Genomic DNA, 17588 nt, shown 5'->3' on the forward strand with positions numbered 1-17588 from the left:
AGCAACGTCAGTTATCTGGGATTATTTCAGCTACAAGAAGGATGATACTGAAACATAAGTTCTGTGTCGGCAATGCCTTGCACCTGTCGCCACAACGAGAAGAAACAACTAATTTATTTGACCGTTTACGTCAGCGCTACACAGCTATTACATCCTCCTGAGTAGTTTTTCATATCACAATATATATCGCAGAGTTAATAAAAAAAATTGCAATGTCAGTTTTTTTCCAATATCATGCAGCCCTGTTCAGTAGTTATTTTTGGATTCCAATTACTTTTGCAGTACTAATAGCACTGTTTTTGCCTATTGTAAGAAGATATTGATGGTCACAGTAGTGGTTTTTATACTTCTCCTTAAATAAGATATGGATCAGGTATTTATTCAGTAGAATAAGGTGTGCTTGTGTTAGAATTCAACACACACAGGAATGGAATGGCTGTCACACATGCAGACGTGCTGATTTCACAGGAAATTGCACTGGTCTCTTAATTTTTTTCCAGAGCTGTAAATGAATAACAGAGCGGAAAGATAGCTTTTAACTACAAGCCACAATGTAGGAAAAGAAAAGCAGAATTTGGCTTTTCATCTTCCTTTGTATGAAACTTTTTTGGAGTCTTTGACAAGTACACAGTATAAAAATCAGTTGACAAAACACACATTCAGCCACCGTGTCTAAAAAATGAAACATTTCTCATTTTGCCTTTGTCCCTCCTCTGCCTGGCTGAGCTCGTCTAACATTAGCTTGTGTAAAATGAACAGATGATAACACTCTTAACGCCCCGCTCTGCCTGGCAGGTCATCTGTGCTCACGCTGCACCGTATGCCAGTATCCGCATCATCAAAAATCAAAAAGCTGCTGTGCGGCAATTGTGCCAAAACAAAACACAGAATGTGGCAGTGTAGACCGGAGAGCCTATCCCTTTGTTACATGAGTTGTTTTTTTTTTTTAGGTTTTGCCTGTGCTGGTCCACGTGGTATTGCCGTCAGTGTGTTCTGGAGTTTGCATGAAAACAAATGTACTTGAAGGCTGGAGGAATACACAAGGAGTGTGCACAGGACAGTTAGGTGGTTTTCAGATGCACTGATGCATAGGTTTACAGTCCAAATAGTTAAACATACCATTGAAATGATTTTGCTTACCTTTTTGTGTGTTGACAACGAAAAAGAGGGTGTAACAGTTGGAAAATGTTAACAAGGAGTTTAGCAGTTGCCATTACCATGTTGTGGACTGGATGAAATAGGTAGTGTACTTCATTTACAGATCACCTACCAGGTGTTTTAATAGTTTGCTTAACTCATACGAAGTGTTTGGTTCTGATTCGGCTTTTTGCAGTGGCAACAAGATGTCTGATTGCTTGAGAGTTTATGTAACGACATACTGGTTTGTAACTGACACACACTGACAGCAGCACATAAGAAAGCAGACTACAGTGGAGTGCTGCCAGGAAACAGGAGCTTTTCAAGAGCTTTAAAGGTCCTGAAAGGTCTGCCTGGCAGCAGTTCACTTGCTGTCCTCTACTTATCCTTTGAACCTTTTCCCCTGGTGCTTCTCCTTTGTTTTTTCTCTCTTTGCTATATCCCCCTCTTTATCTTCATCAGTCTGACATCTTAAAAAAAACTCCACTAGTGAAGGTCCCAGCTCCTCCACATCAGTCACAGATATTTTCTGCGTTTATCCCACCCACTCCATCGACTGATCTGGTTTTTTTATTGTAGCTCCGGCATGAGAAGTTCACAAAGTTGTTTTGGTGAAGAAAACAAACAAGAAGACAACGATCAGCACAAAGTATCTGTGCTTATAACACGCCACACTGAGAAAACAATGCAGAAATTTCACTTTGACACTGGCTGTGTATAAATCCATTCTAAATCTGTAGTGGTTAGCACTGGAATATATTCAGAGTTGCAGCAAATTTCATCAGTTTCCTGCAGAAACGCTGAATCTCTATTAAAGCCAGGACTGAAGGCATAAAGGAAGAAGTTTTAAATGCATGCATGTTGCACATTTTGTGGTGCAGTGCCATTCGCTTTGCTTTTCATTCCAGGGATTTGAAATGCTTTTTACACCTGGGAGATACTAACAAGGCGTCAGGTCCATCGAACCTGCAGAGACATGGGAGGACCTCACTCTGGGACTGGATCCACTCTCAGGGAGTTTGTGTTTCTGTTCACTACACCCAGAGCTTTCCATCAACAGAAAAACTGTGCCACAGAAATTGCTGAATAGCAATGTCGTTTCAAAATGCCTCCCGATACTTTTGCCCAGAGCTGCTTAGCGACCGTATTTTGTTGTAGGAAGTAAAAACTTGAATCAGTGTAATGTCAGAATAGATCCAAATATATCAGTTCAAACACAGTGCAGCTGTGGGACCATGTTCCTCTGCCTAACTCAGCGATGTTGGGAACGAAGATGGTACTGTAAAGGATCAGGGGTAAAATCTGTTGATGTCGGCACTGTGAATTTAAATGTGCAATGTGTGCATCTATTATTTAAGTGTTGAATATCTGAACTGTACTGACATTTTTAATTGCTGCATCCTTGTTTGACACGTGGCTGACAGTGTAAGATTTTATACTTAATTGACTTCAGGGATATGCATCAACTGTTGGGAAAGCTTTAAACATGAACTAATCTTAATCCTTCCACAGGATTTTACCAAATACATTATAGTGTGACTGTATTGCCACTGAAATAACTCATTGCCTACCTTTCTGGTTGAATTACCTAACACTAAATGTTAGTTAATTAAAACATTTCTTGCATTTTAAAATGTTGGTTAGAAAACAGAAACATGAAACAGTTTATTACACAACACTGCTGTCAGCTGTTATTGCAATCATTAGTGCATTATAACTGGACACATTACAAAACTAGCTTTATGTACAGGGTGATATTTACATAGTCAACGCCCCCCCCCCCTCCCCCATTTATGCACAGTTTCCTATGCTTTTATACATTCACATGTCTGTTACTTATAATTGTGCCCATTAATGTCATGTTAAGATGCCATGTAGAAATGCTGTTGTTTGTATTACCACAAAGCTTACTCCAATTATGTAAATACTCCACAGTCATTTCGATCAAGCTTTACGAGCAACAAATGACCTTCTGTTATTTCATTCAGTTCAGTTGAAGCTAAATGGCTCTGTAATGTTTTCATTAGATCTGTGTATTTACTGGCTGATACTCTTGGCTGTTTTTGTTGCGGTACAATCCCAGTAATGTCGACATAAAAATGCAACTGTGCCTTTACAGCCACAGAAGGGCAGGGGTTGGTAATGTGGTTTAAGATTCCCCCGCGTGACTCAGACTTATGGGTGCATAATCACAAAGAGGAAAGATAGCAGGAAAAAAAATATGGGATTTTGCCTCGCCAAATGATTCAGTATGACAGCTGAGGAAAGATAAAGTTTAGTAATGAAAGCCTCTAAATTGAAAAATACACATAGAACCAGTGTTAAATATATATGTGGATGTTGTTGTACGGGCACACCAGATGCATTCAGGCCTTTAAATATGTTTTTGCTGAAGCTGATTAAAGAAATTCTCCCAACTTTTACCACCATCCCCATTTAGAGGCTCCTCTGTCCCATAAGTGTTGCCTTAGTTGAAGTCAGCTCATACCAGCCGCACTCTATGGATCCTGCTTCCAACATTATAGACCAGGGGTGTCAAACTCACTTTAGTTCAGGGGCCATATCCTCCCAATATGATCTGAAGTGGGCCGGACCAGTAAATTAATAACATAATAATATATAAATAATGCCAACTCCAAACATTTCAATGTGTTTTATAGTGAATAAAGTAAAATTAAATTATAGAAACAATTACATCTATGAAGTGTCCTTTAAAAAATGTGAATAACACGAAAACAACCATGAAAAAACTGAGATTTATTAAGAAAAATAAGTGCAATTTTAATGATATTTTGCCTCTGCCTATCATTTGTAAGTGTGCATTACAACTTACAGATCACAATGGATCTGCAAAATACACAAAATATGTTAGTAACTGGCAGAATATTAGTAAAATTACACTTACGTCTCTTAGGACATTTCAAATTTTTCAGATTTTTTGTGAAAGGCTAGTTTGTAAATTTACACAATTTCATGTAATTTCACTTTTTTTTTACACTAAAACAGAGGAAAAATTTGGAATTGTCATTATTTGTAGGTTTTTATGGTAGTATTTTACTGATCTGACCCACCAGAGACTAAAGTAGAGCTTTAGATGGCCCCTAAAGTGAAAGGATTTACTGTTAATATCTTGAGTGTAATTTTTTGCATTTCTCATATTAGTCCTACGGGCTGGATTGGACCCTTTGGCGGGCCGGTTATGGCCCTGGGGCTGCATGTTTGACACCTGTGTTATAGACCGACTTGAGGCTGGTATTGGAATATCTTGCACAGTGAAGAAGTCATTTATGCCAAAAAATGTCTGGTAATTGAGGTTACACTGTAAGTTAATCTAAAGCCTGTGGGTGATGAGTTTTCAATGTCGAAACAACGCGAAGTCGTTGGAAGAAGCATCAACATTTAATGTGTGTATGCTACTGATTTTAAAGGTGTTTCTGTGTAAAAGAATGTCTCGATTGCTGTGCTACGCATTTGCACCAAGAAACACACTCTTCCACCTGCTGCCACTGTTATCTGCAGATATTATTATTATTATTGTTATTATTATTATCGTTATTATTATTATAATTCACGTAGGCACAGACACTGTTTTTACTCGAGGATCTGATGGAGAATAAAAGAAAACTGGGTCAAAGGCCAAAATGTCCTGGTTTGATTATTATTATTTTTATTATCATTACATCTTTTATTTTCTCTGTACCTGATGGGACATATTTCCAGTTACAGTAACATCTACTTGTCTCATAATGTGCAGTTGTGACTACAGACTTATATCAGCAGAGGTCAGAGTTGCACCACAGGATACAAATCATTCTAACCTTTTGTTAATGTAATGGGAATTTATTATAAAGTCAAATATTTTTCAGTGTATGCATATATATAATACATTAAAACTTTACATGTCTAACCTCATAGCAATGGCTTTGAGCAGGGGTCTCAAACTCATTTTCTTTCAGGGGCCACATTCAGCCCAATTTGATCTAAAGTGGGCCGGACCTGTAAAATAATAACATAATAACCTTTAAATAATGACAACTCCAAAGTGTTTTAGTGCAAAAAATTAAAAAAAAAAAAAAAACCTATTAAATTATGAAAATGCTTACTTTTATAAACTATCCAAGCTAAAAAAAGATGTGAATAACCTGAAAAAAGGTAAATTTCTTAAGAAACACAAGTTAAGTTTTAACAGTATTCTTCCTCATCTTATCATTTCTACATGTGCATTATGGATCAGATCTACAGCGACACTAAACACTTAGTAACAGGCAGAAAATTGTTAAAATTGTGCTTAATTTTCTTTAGACATTTCAGGTTGTTCATATTTGTTCAGGTTATTCACATTTTATTGTTACAGGATAGTTTATAAATGTAAATATTTTAATAATTTAATGTTATTTTTTGCACTAAAACAAAGACAAAAATTTGAAGTTGTCATGATTTATAGGCATAGTGTAATGATTTTTTCACATCAAACCAAGAAGAGAGCAAATGAAAGCAAATTATTTCAAATTGTTGTCACATCTGTACTTGACAAAAAATAATAGATTTGATTGGTGTGTGTTTGCTGTGGTGGGTGTATCAATGCCTCCCATCCAACCTGCTGAGGAGAACTGTGAGGAAAGTGGCCTGGCACACAAATCTGACTTTAAAATGATAAGGTTCATAAATAGAAAATAAGTGTACATCTACAAAAAAAATTATGCATCATATGTGTTGTGATTGCCTGCTTAAGATATAATGTAAAAAATGTGTTTATCTAAGTTCTTTAATTTTTAGGAATATGTCATTTTTGTTGGTGGTTCATTTTACTTTAATGTATTCAGATAAAGTGAGCCATGCATTTCAGCTAAATAGAGCCACCCTCAGACTTGTGTTTTCGCAGATATTTTGATGATTCCATTCATTAAAATGCATCAATTTGGTAACATATGAATGTGTTTGAGCACATGCCTTACATGCAGCTGAGCTTCCACATGCATCACAGAACCAGATTAGGGGCTGGTCGTGCAGGGTGTCCAACCCAGGGCTTGGGATGCAGAACCCTGAAGTCCTGTCAGCTGCAAAGGCTGCAGGACTCAACAAACTAATGGTCCAGTGGAGGAGGAGCACCCCCACCACACACACACACACACACACACACACACACACAGTGTTGGGCAAGCTACCAGTTCCTCTGCCATGAATGAAGCTTCACTACACAGAAGCTACCACCCAGTCAAATGTAGCAGCTAAGTTACACAAACACCGCAGAAGTAGATCACTACATGTGAAGCTACTTTAAGTTGCGCCAACTTAGCATGACAATAAACATAAGGAACTACGTGTTTAAATGACCAAATACATGCAAAGTCAATTCCAGTGGGTTATCAATATGCCAGAGTAACTATAATTACAGACCAAAAATGACTGACCAAATACTGACATCTGCAGACCAGGTAGTTAACAATGCTCACTACGGTCCAATTGGAGTTCAAAGTCACGTGGAAGTGGAGGGTAGTAAACAGAATACTTGGGATGGCTGTGCAGGCAGGGGACTGACTAAAAACCAGGTGTTTCACCCAGGGGTGGGGCTCTACGTCCTGCATCACACACATCATGGACATTGTGGACAGTGCACTTCTGAGTTTATCTGATTGGCTTTGATGTGTGGAAGAGAATGATTTATTTAAGGTGAAATATGAACAAGGATGCATTGTCAACTTAAGATTGAAGAATTGTATTTAAACAAATGTTCAAAAACAACTGTAACCCTATGTTTGCCTCATGTTGAATACATTTACATTCATGCAGCTGTTTGTGGGATCAGTAAAACCTACAAACTGCTCCTGATTAAGTCAGGATCATTTTACAATAGTGAGGAAATACTACTGATGGATTTTTGGGTAAACTAAATAGAGTAGTCTGGCATGTCGCTGTTTCTAAAACATGTGTTTTTCTGGACTACTTAAAAAAAAAAAGAAAGCAAAAATTGAGAGTATACCCACTTCGTCAGGGACCACTGCACCACTGACAAACTGGTTCCTTTAGTGCAGTGTTTGTCAAACTGGGGGGTGTGAAGTCTTTCAGGGGGTCATGGGATCAGTCCTGGATGTTTTTTTGTTCTTCAGGTTAGAACATGTATCAGGTGGGACTAATGTTTGATGTTTGGAGCACCTTGGACTCATTTTACAGACGTCCACCAAACCAATGAAGTGCCATGGTGATCAGTCACTAGACTGGACAAAGAGTTTAGGTTTGGACACTGGACAAGGACTGGACTGGAAAAGACACATGGGACATGTTTGTGTTTTGGACCAGTTTGGACAGTTTGGGCTTTAATGGAAACGGGCTCACTGACCCACTGATACTGGTCACATGTTCATCTGTGGTACCAAAATGTATTTGTTGTTCTAAAAAAAAAAGTAACTTTATTGTCAAAGTTGTAAGTTAATTGCACATTTCCTGTTTTTATTTGGAAAAAAATATGAGCTGTCTGGTTGAGTTTATTTAGCAAAAATCTCAGTTATTTTTCAGAGGGAATCCGGCTGTAATGCTCTGTACTGTGGGTTTGGCGGCTCTGAAAAGAGCCTTTGTGCTGATCACCGTCCACATACCTCAGCCAACAGCCATGGGATGTTCTGCACAACACCAGTTCCCTCTGCAGTAAAGTGGACGCCGTCATCTGACAGGTGCTCCAGGTGAGACCAGGTGTTCCAGGTGAGACCAGGTGTTCCAGGTGAGACCAGGTGTTCCAGGTGAGACCAGGTGAGACCAGGTGTTCCAGGTGAGACCAGGTACCGGTGCGGGTCTCATCTCCAACTCTGCCATGAACACTCAGCCCCGCATGATGCTCCTGGTCCGCTCCATACCCTATCCGCTGTCCATTCACGGGCAGGATGTCAGAGAACAGGAAGTGGGAAAAGCTCCATCACTGCCCACAGTCTGCTCTGCGGTCCACAAGCGCGGGCACGGCGCTTCCAAGAATGTGCACGACGACGTTCCAGTAAGACACGCCCACTCCGGGCGGAAGCTCTGGTTTACAGTGAACCCTGTGCAGACAGTGTGTGTGGCAAAAAAAAAAAAAAAAAAAAAGGGTGTATGCCCCGTTCTGAACTATCTGGAGTGCTTGTGTTGTGGATTATATAATTACATTTTCTAGTCTACAAACTGCTTCTCCACTGTGTTAAACCATATAAAAATAGCGTCTGTGGTCATTACCGCTACTTGATCAATAAAAGAGTTAAGTTACTGAAACGTTACTTGATTCAGGAAATAGTGACGTTACCGCCAAGCTACTGAAAATTGTACTAAGTTACTAGCTTCGCTACAAGTAGCGACGCTACTGCCCAACACTGGTATTAAGTGGTAGAAGTAAACATGTGTCACATGTCCTGGTTGGACCCAGGTACTTCCACCACTACCGGAACCTAATGCCAGAAGGCTGCGCATGCGCACTGCTCTACACAGGTCTAACCCAGAGCCCGAGTCAGGCTGAGCATTTCTTAAATATGACATTGGAATTCTACTGTTTCCATGGTTACGGGACTGAGCATAAATATGCTGGAAGATTTTTAACGTTCCCTTTTCATCATAGTTCAGAAGTGGATCAGCTGGCGAATGATACTGCTCTCCAATATGGACATGGTAAGACCATAAATGTTGTCATTTCATCTAAATAACATTAAAAGGTGGGGTAGGAGATGTTAGTAAAACAGTTGGAGCAGCTGCATTTGGAAAATTCAAGCCCAACAATTCGCCTGGCTCCGGTCCGGCTCCTGCTCCAACGCGGCCCGGCTCGCGCTCCGACGCCGGCCCGCTCCGGTCCCGGTTGGGGCTCCGAAAACGGCTCCGGTCCCGGCGTTAAAAATTATTGGATGGTGTTTCTTCAGTCCTGTCCGTTCCACAGGTGACTAATTCCCCATGTGCTAGCATGTAATGCAAGGCACAGGGGACCGTTGTCCGCCATGTTGATTAGAATTCTGTTTATGACTTCTGACTTTTTCAAACAACTGCACCTGAACATTTTTTGAAAAACTCGCCCTCCGGGCCAAACCATACATGAGATATCAAATGGTCTTTTCCAGAAATGTAGCCACGGTTCCTAGGGTTCATATGAACCCACGTTTGGAGACCTAGCTCTTTCTAAAGTGAAACGGCAGGCAGTAGTTTAGGGTAAATGCCTCCTCGGCTCCTGTTCATATTAGTGTTGCTCCTGGTGAGTTGACTGTTTTTACACTGACAGAACTGGGTCATTTCTCACAGTATGGGCAAAAAAAATACGTCTGTGTGTTCCCCAGGTCTGTCTGCAACTCACTATCATGTTAGTTTTCACCTATCATTTACGGTTTTACGTAATTAGCAGCTGTTTCATTTCAGAGTCACAAATGAGCATTGTTTTGTCTGTCTTCAGTGTATGCAGTTCTCGTTGTCATGGTAACTGCAAATGCCGTCTGTGTGGCACAGCTGCAGACAATAAAGAGAACTAGACTTTCATACATTTCCTGAAGGAAATGGAACCTGTGTGCTTGCCTCTTGCCGGATTGGTGGACTTGTGCGATGTTAAAACAAGAAATAGTTCCCATTCACTTCACATGTGAATGTGTGTGTCAGTGTTTGTGGACTGACGTCACCACAGACTTTCTGTAGACCTGTATTCAGATGAGAAGCCCCTCCCACAGTCTGTCAGTCCTGTTAAAGCAGGGTTTAAATAGACTCCTTTAATTAAATAGCTCCATGTGTATGTGATCCCAGGAGAGCTCATTCATTTCATAGAGAGAATTTATGGGAAGTTTTTGAGCTTCATTAATATGTATGTTTTTTAATATTTATCCATCCATCCATCCATCCATTATCTTCCGCTTTATCCGGGGTCGGGTCGCGGGGGTAACAGTCTAAGCAGGGATGCCCAGACTTCCCTCTCCCCAGACACCTCCTCCAGCTCTTCCGGGGGACCCCGAGGCGTTCCCAGGCCAGCCGAGAGACGTAGTCTCTCCAGCGTGTCCTGGGTCTTCCCCGAGGTCTCATCCCAGTGGGACATATAATATTATTATATATTATTATAATATTTATTTTTATTTTATTTATTATTTTTAATTTCATTTTATTTATTTTTAGTTTTGGTTTAGCTGTATTCTTTCCGCTTTTTTTTTTTGTGGAGCCTTAATTAGCTTTATTGTCTGTGCCTTGCATTACATGCAAGTACACAGGGAATTAAGGCTCCACAAAAAAAAAAAGCAGAAAAAATACAGCTACACTAAAATAAAAATTAAATAAATTGAAATAATAAATAATGATTACAATTAAAGTAAATATAAAAAAAAAAATAAAGCTCAAAAACTTCACAGAAATTCTCTATGTGAAATGAATGAGCTCACCTGGGATCACATACACATGGAGCTATTCAGTCAAAGGAGCCTATTTAAACACTGCTTTAGCAGGACTGACACAGACTGTGGGAGGGGCTTCTCATCTGAATACAGGTCTACAGAAAGTCTGTGGTGAGGTCAGTCCACAAACACTGACACGCAGATTTACATATGAAGTGAACGGAAGCTAGTCTTGCTTTTGCACCTAGCCACAAGTCCACCAATCCGGCAAGAGGCAAGGACACGGGTTACATTTCCTTCAGGAAATGTATGAAAGTTTAGTTTTTGGTTTTTATTTTAATTTTTGTGTTATAGCATTTAATTAATTGTTTGTAATCGGGGTGTGAAGGGGATTTCAAGCAATATAGTAAAAATACTTCAGGAAAACATCTCCCATCCCACCTTTAAAGTAGGACTAAAAGATGAAAAACTGATGCAAACCATGTCAGGTTATTTAATAGAAATAAAAAAATATTGTAGATAAACTGAGTTATATTTGGAAGAATTAATTAGTTTTACATAACACTAAGCAAAATTCATCCAACACCACTAATTTCACCTGAATAATAATCAAAAAGTGACTAAAACTGATGAACAAGTGACATTTATTAAATAATCTGGCAAGTGTTCGATAACACTAAGACTGATATTGAACAGAAACTGATTAAAAACCTAGTCAGTTCATCTAAATAATACTAAAAAGAGGAGTAAAACTGATGAAAATGTGAGATTTATGCAATAATCTGGCAAGTTTTAGATGAAATTAAATGATATTGAAGAAAAACTGAATTGAAACTATTCAGTTAATCTAAATAATTAAAATAGGATTAAAAGTGAGGAAAACTCTTGTAAACCTTTTCAGATTATTCACTGAGGTCACTCTAATTAAGCAGATACTGCTTAAACCTCCACTTAAAACTTCAGGACTTATTGAATACACACTAGCTTTATCTAGGCCTACCTTGAATTGAAAATTGAAAATCTTTTCTCCCTCCATGCTAACTTTATTTTCTTACTTTACAGCCAAAGATGACCAACGGGGTACTGCCACAACCCCACCTCGTGCACTGGGCCACGGACATCCTGGCCAGAGAACATCGCCGCCTGACCCGGACCACTGGGGTGCAGCTGGTCCCTTCCCCTGTTGGACGGGACGCACCAAGGAGACGGTGTGTCTGCCTGCCCCCCATTGCTGGAGGGAAGGCGGCCCCCGTCCCCCCAGAGGTAGGACGCAACTCCCTTCCCCCCATCACTGACGGGAAGGTGGCCCCCGTCCCCCTGGAGGTAAGGTCCAGCTTCCTTCCCCCCATCGCTGGGAGGAAGGCTGCCCCCGTCCCCACAGAGGGAAGGCGCAGCTTCCTTCCCCCCATCGCTGGGGGGAAGACGGCCCCCGTCCCCCCGGAGGTAAGGCGCAGCTTTCTTCCCCCCATCGCTGGGGGGAAGGCGGCCCCTGTCCCCCCGGAGGGAGCGCGCACCATTAAGACCCCCGTCTCCCGGGGGAAACGATGTGGCTGCCTGGACCCCAATGCTGGGGTTCAGGTGGCCCTTCTCCCCCCGCAGGGAGGGCGGCGCCGCCTCGCCCCCATCTCTGTGGTAGACTTTGTTTTCCCAGAGACAGTGCAGCAGTGAGGGGCCACCTGGATGCAGCCCCCTGCCCTCCTCCTCTGGCAGAGGGCAGGTGACTGCATTCTTGGCCGAGACTGGTCATGGGCCACATCAGAGCCAGAGGCGGCGGCCCCCTTCCCGCCGCCTCCGGCTCTCTAGTAGCCCATGACCATTCATGCCACACATGCAGCCCCCTGCCCTCCTCTGGCAGAGGGCAGGTGACTGTGTCCTTGGTCCAGACTGGTCATGGGCCAAGTCAGAGCCAGAGGCGGCGGCCCCCTTCCCGCCGCCTCCAGCTCTCTAGTAGCCCATGACCATTCAGGCCCAAGATGGCGACCCCCTGTCCTCCTCCGGCAGAGGGCAGGTGACTGCGTTCTTGGCCGAGACTGGTCATGGGCCACGTCAGAGCCAGAGGCGGCGGCCCCCTTCCCGCTGCCTCCAGCTCTCTAGTAGCCCATGACCATTCAGGCCCAAGAGGGCGACCCCCTGTCCTCCTCCGACAGAGGGCAGGTGACTGCATTCTTGGCCGAGACTGATCATGGGCCACATCAGAGCCAGAGGCGGCGGCCCCCTTCCCGCCGCCTCCAGCTCTCTAGTAGCCCATGACCATTCAGGCCACACATGCAGCCCCCTGCCCTCCTCCGACTGAGGGCAGGTGACTGTGTTCTTGGTTCAGACTGGTCATAGGCCACGTCAGAGCCAGAGGCGGCAGCCCTTTTCCTGCCGCCTCTGGCTCTCTGGTAGCCCATGACCATTCAGGCCCAAGATGATCCCCCCTGCCCTCCTCCTCCAGCAGAATGCAGGTGACTGCCTTCTTGGTCAGTCAGGGGCCATATCAGAGCAAGAGGTGGGGTTGTGGCAGATAACGGAAAAGGGAAAAAAAAATAAAAAATTAAAAAAAATTAAAAATTAAAAAAATAAATAAATAAAAAACAAAAAAAGGAAAAAAAAACAATAAAAAATCAAAAACAACATAAAATATTTTTAAAAATTAAAAAAAAAAAGATAAAAAAAACACAAAAAAATAAGAAAAATAAAAAACAAAAAAACCAATAAAATAAAAAACAACAGAAAAAAAAAATTACAAAAAATGCAAAAAAAAATTACATAAAAAACAAAAAACAAACAAAAAATTAAAAACAAAAAAGAAAAACAATTAAAAAACAAACAAAAAATAATAAAAAATAAAAAAAATAAAGAAAACAAAAGTTAAGAATAAAAAATAAATAAAAAAAACAAAAAATAATTTAAAAAAAGATAATAAAAAACAAAATAAATAAATAAAAACTTAAAAAAAATTGTAAAAATTAAAAAAAACAAAAAAAAATTAAAAAAAACAAACCCAAAAAAATAAAAATAAAAATAAAACTTAAAAAAAAAAAAAAAAAAAAAAAAAAAAAAAAAAAAAATTATAAAAATAAAAAACAAACTGCTGTAATTGAAAATAAAGTTGTCCTCCAAAGAGGGGGGGTGGTGGCGGGGAAAAGAAAAGGAATTTGAAAAAAAGAAAGTACAAAAAAAAAGAAAAAAATTTAAAAAACAAAAAAGAAAAACAACTAAAAAACAAATGAAAAATAATAAAAAATAATAATAATAATAATAAAAAAAACTACAAAAAAATCCAAAAACAAACAATAAATAAAACAAAAAATTAAAACAAAAAACAAAAAAAACAGATAATAAAAACAAAAAAATAAGAAAAGAAAGAAAAACTAAAAAAAAATGTAAAAAAAAAAAAAAAAAAAAAACATAAAAAAAAAATACAAATAAAACTTCAAAAAAAAAAAAATTATAAAAATAAAAAACAAACTGCTGTAATTGAAAATAAAGTTGTCCTCCAAAGAGGGGGGGTGGTGGCGGGGAAAAGAAAAGGAATTTGAAAAAAAGAAAAAGTACAAAAAAAAAAGAAAAAAATTTAAAAAACAAAAAAGAAAAACAACTAAAAAACAAATGAAAAATAATAAAAAATAACAAAAAATAATTTCAAAAAACTACAAAAAAAATCCAAAAACAAACAATAAATAAAACAAAAAATTAAAAACAAAAATTAAAAAAAACAAAAACAAAAAAAACAGATAATAAAAAACAAAAAAATAAATAAAGAAAAACTAAAAAAAAGTTTAAAAAAAATTAAAAAAACAAAAAAACTTTAAAAAAAAAACCAAAAAAATAAAAATAAAACTTAAAAAAAAAAAAAAAAATTATAAAAATAAAAAACAAACTGCTGTAATTGAAAATAAATAAAATAATAAAATAAAGTCCTCCGAAGAGGGGGGGTGGTGGCGGGGAAAAGAAAAGGAATTTGAAACAAAGAAAAAGTAAAAAAAAAAAAAAAGAAAAAAATTTTAAAAACAAAAAAAACCAAACGAAAAATAATTTTAAAAAATTAAAAAATAAACAAATAACAAAAATAATTTAAAAAACTACAAAAAAATCCAAAAACAAACAATAAATAAAAACAAACAAAAAAAACAGATAATAAAAATAAAAAAAAATTTAAATAAATAAAAAAATAAATAAATAAAAAAAAAAAAACAAAAACACAAAAAACATTAAAAAAAAAATAAATAAAATAAAAATAAAACTTCAAAAAAAAAAATTATAAAAATAAAAAACAAACTGCTGTAATTGAAAATAAAGTTGTCCTCCGAAGAGGGGGGGTGGTGGTGGGTAAAAGTAAAAAAAAAAAAAAAAAAGTAAAAAAAAAACAAAACAAAACATAAAACAGTAAAAAAAAAAAAGAACATAAAAATAAAAAACAAAAAATAAATAAAAACAACTTCAAAACAAACGAAAAATAATAATAAAATAAAAAATAAAAAAACAAAAAAATTTTAAATTAAAAATAAATAGAAAAACAAAAAATGAAAAACAACAAAAAAAATCCATAAACAAACAATAAATAAAAACAAAAAATTTAAAAAAAATTTAAAAAAAAAACAAAAAAAGAAAAACAAATGAAAAAAAAACAGATAATAAAAACAAAAAAAATAAAATAAAATAAAAAATTTAAAAATAAAAAAAAATAAAAATTTAAAAAATAAATTAAAATAAAACTTCAAAAAAAAAAAAAAAAGATAAAAATAAAAAACAAACTGCTGTAATTGAAAATAAAGTTGTCCTCCGAAGAGGGGGTGGTGGTGGCGGGGAAAAGAAAAGGAATTTAAAAAAAAGAAAAAGTTAAAAAAAAGAACAAAAATTTACAAAACAAAAAACAAACTTAAAAACGACTAAAATTCTTAAAACAATAAAATAAAATTAGAAAATAAAAATAAAAATCAAACTGCTGTAATTAAAAATAAAGTTGTCCTCCGAAGAGGGGGGGTGGCAGTGGGTAAAAGAAAAAAGAAAAGGAATTAAAAAAAAAAAAAGTAAAAAAAAAAAAAAAAATAGTTAGCTCCTCCTTGAACCGTCCCCTTACCGTGGTGGAGGAGTTTGAGAGCCTTAATGACCCTAGGAGCTGTGTTGTGGGGGTCCTGTTGCCCCTGATAGGGTCTTCCATGGCAGATCGGTCGCAGGTGAAGGGCCAGACCAAGAACGGTTCAGAAGACCCTTCATGACAAGAAACAACAAGGGAATGTGGACCCGGCCCAGAGGCTTACCGGGGCTCCGTCCTGGAGCCAGGCCTGCGGTTGGGGCCCGTGGGCGAGCACCTGGTGGCCGGGCCTTTGCCCATGGGGTCCGGCCCTCACCGGGGTCCAGGTCATGTGTTCACTGCAAATTATTTGGTTCTTAACCAGAGCTGCTCAGCTCAGTAGGTAAGGCGCTGCACTCCAGTACAGTAGAGCTGGGTTGGATTCCTGGTTGAAGTGCTCATTTTCAGCTGAATCAAATGCTTATTTTAACACATTTTTTTCTACTTGTTCCTCTTATTTTAAGGCTTAAATTCTTAGAGCCTGCTCACTCAGCTTATATTTAGTATATTTCATTTATTTTGAGACAGTAGAAAGTTACATTTGAAGTAATCTCATCTTAAATCCAGTATTTTATGCTTCTTAAGCCTTCTAAATACATCCGTAGACATGCCTATTTCTAGATTTAACAATCTTAATTCAAGAAATCTTATCAAGTGAAATTATCTTGCTGCATGGACAGATAATTTCACTTATTTTGAGTCCCTTTTTCCTCAGATTTTGTGTTTTCATCTTTTTTTTCGACACCTTTTTTTGCAATGTTCAGTTGGATTTAATATTATTGTCAAAGCTCAAGTGCAATGTGATTTCATCTAAAAACTGTCTTGTTTTTCTTAGTTTGTTTTCAGCAGCAGGATGAGAAAATATGAAGAGACACCATGGACACTGGTCTGGATCATCAATGGTAGAAAGACATTGTCTCAACATGGAAGTCCACATGTTGGTCTCTACACATTTTTCTGCATCTGATCAGGAATGTCCACGACAGTTGGACGTTTGTGTTATTGTGTGGCAGTGGGTGTCACAGTGGATAACCTGGGTCTTATTTTGACTGGGTTGCAGGAAAGACAGCGATGCAGATTGTCTGTGAAGGAGGAGGTCTGTCTGACGGAGCCGTTCATCCATCAGTGGTCGTTTTCCATCAGAACCAGTAGATCCAGAGGTCGGTACAAATCCACTTCCTGTCTCCTGAAGACCCACATTTACAAAATCACTTCCTGAAATCACTCTTCCTCATCCACACGGTGTCAGTGATTCTGTCTTGATATTTCTAGATGTGGGTGTAAACGACATCGGAGGCGTCAGCGATGGACCTGTGAGGGAGACCAGGACCAGAACCCAGACCCCAGACCAGAACCTCCCACAAAACCCAAAATGACCCCTCTGCCTCAAACTGTAACTGCAATAAACTGCACAAACTTGATTTTTTTTTCTTGTGTCTTTGTAAAAGAACCCAAATGGAGGTTCAGTTCGTTTTATAGAGCAGTTACGCTCGGTCCAGGGGTTGCCGAGACACAACATGGTGTGAGACTGCCCTCCCTCCATGTCCCTTAAACAGGAGCAAGCTAAAAAAAATTAAATGACCAGCAATCGCACAAATGCAACTTGAGGGATTTATTTACATTAAAAAAACAAGAAAAGCACTCGGAGAGCGCAGACCTCCGCCAAGACCGATCTGCCCCCCCCCCCATCACCACCAAAATTTAATCATTTGTTCCTTGTGCCAGTATCAACATTTCCTGAAAATTTCAGGAAAATCTGTCCATAACTTTTTGAGTTATTTTGCTAACAAACAAACACACAAAGCAAAGTGATCACAATAATTCCTCCTGGTGGAGGTAATTAAATCAGGTCGGGAATCAAAGTAACAAACAGAATCATACTCCAAGCTCACTACGCTGACCTACAAACACAAACCAAGGAAACCAAAGTACATCCATCTTACCTACCCTAACAAAAAAACAGGAGAAAACTTACAGAAAAACATTCCCTCCTTTTGCGTCTGATTATTCTAAGCTCTCCAGTAAAAATGACAGATGGCTGTTTACAAATGAAGAGGATGGGAAGACAGGAGTCTCCGAGGAGGTAG

At 38.5% G+C, this 17588-nt stretch overlaps 1 protein-coding gene and 1 long non-coding RNA gene across 2 annotated transcripts; both read left to right on the forward strand.

The window, feature by feature from the left end:
* The first annotated feature begins 8570 nt into the window (after positions 1-8570).
* Positions 8571-12305, forward strand: LOC115415412 (skin secretory protein xP2-like). Its single transcript, XM_030128979.1, has 2 exons — positions 8571-8760; positions 11505-12305. Exons 1-2 carry the CDS (start codon positions 8734-8736, stop codon positions 12108-12110), a joined length of 633 nt encoding a protein of 210 aa, XP_029984839.1. The 5' UTR covers positions 8571-8733; the 3' UTR covers positions 12111-12305.
* A 3557-nt stretch (positions 12306-15862) lies between these two features.
* Positions 15863-16842, forward strand: LOC115415413 (uncharacterized). The gene is made up of 3 exons (XR_003934800.1): positions 15863-16438; positions 16562-16661; positions 16774-16842. It is a non-coding gene; the product is annotated as an uncharacterized LOC115415413 (long non-coding RNA).
* Positions 16843-17588: the final 746 nt, after the last annotated feature.

This window comes from Sphaeramia orbicularis, chromosome 24, assembly GCF_902148855.1.
Source record: "Sphaeramia orbicularis chromosome 24, fSphaOr1.1, whole genome shotgun sequence".
Classification (NCBI taxonomy): domain Eukaryota; kingdom Metazoa; phylum Chordata; class Actinopteri; order Kurtiformes; family Apogonidae; genus Sphaeramia; species Sphaeramia orbicularis.

Coding starts and splice junctions, on each gene's coding strand:
- LOC115415412 (XM_030128979.1), top strand. CDS start 8,734: ATGATACTGCTCTCCAATATGGACATG. Junction 8,761..11,504: donor TGCTCTCCAATATGGACATG/GTAAGACCATAA, acceptor CTTACTTTACAG/CCAAAGATGACCAACGGGGT.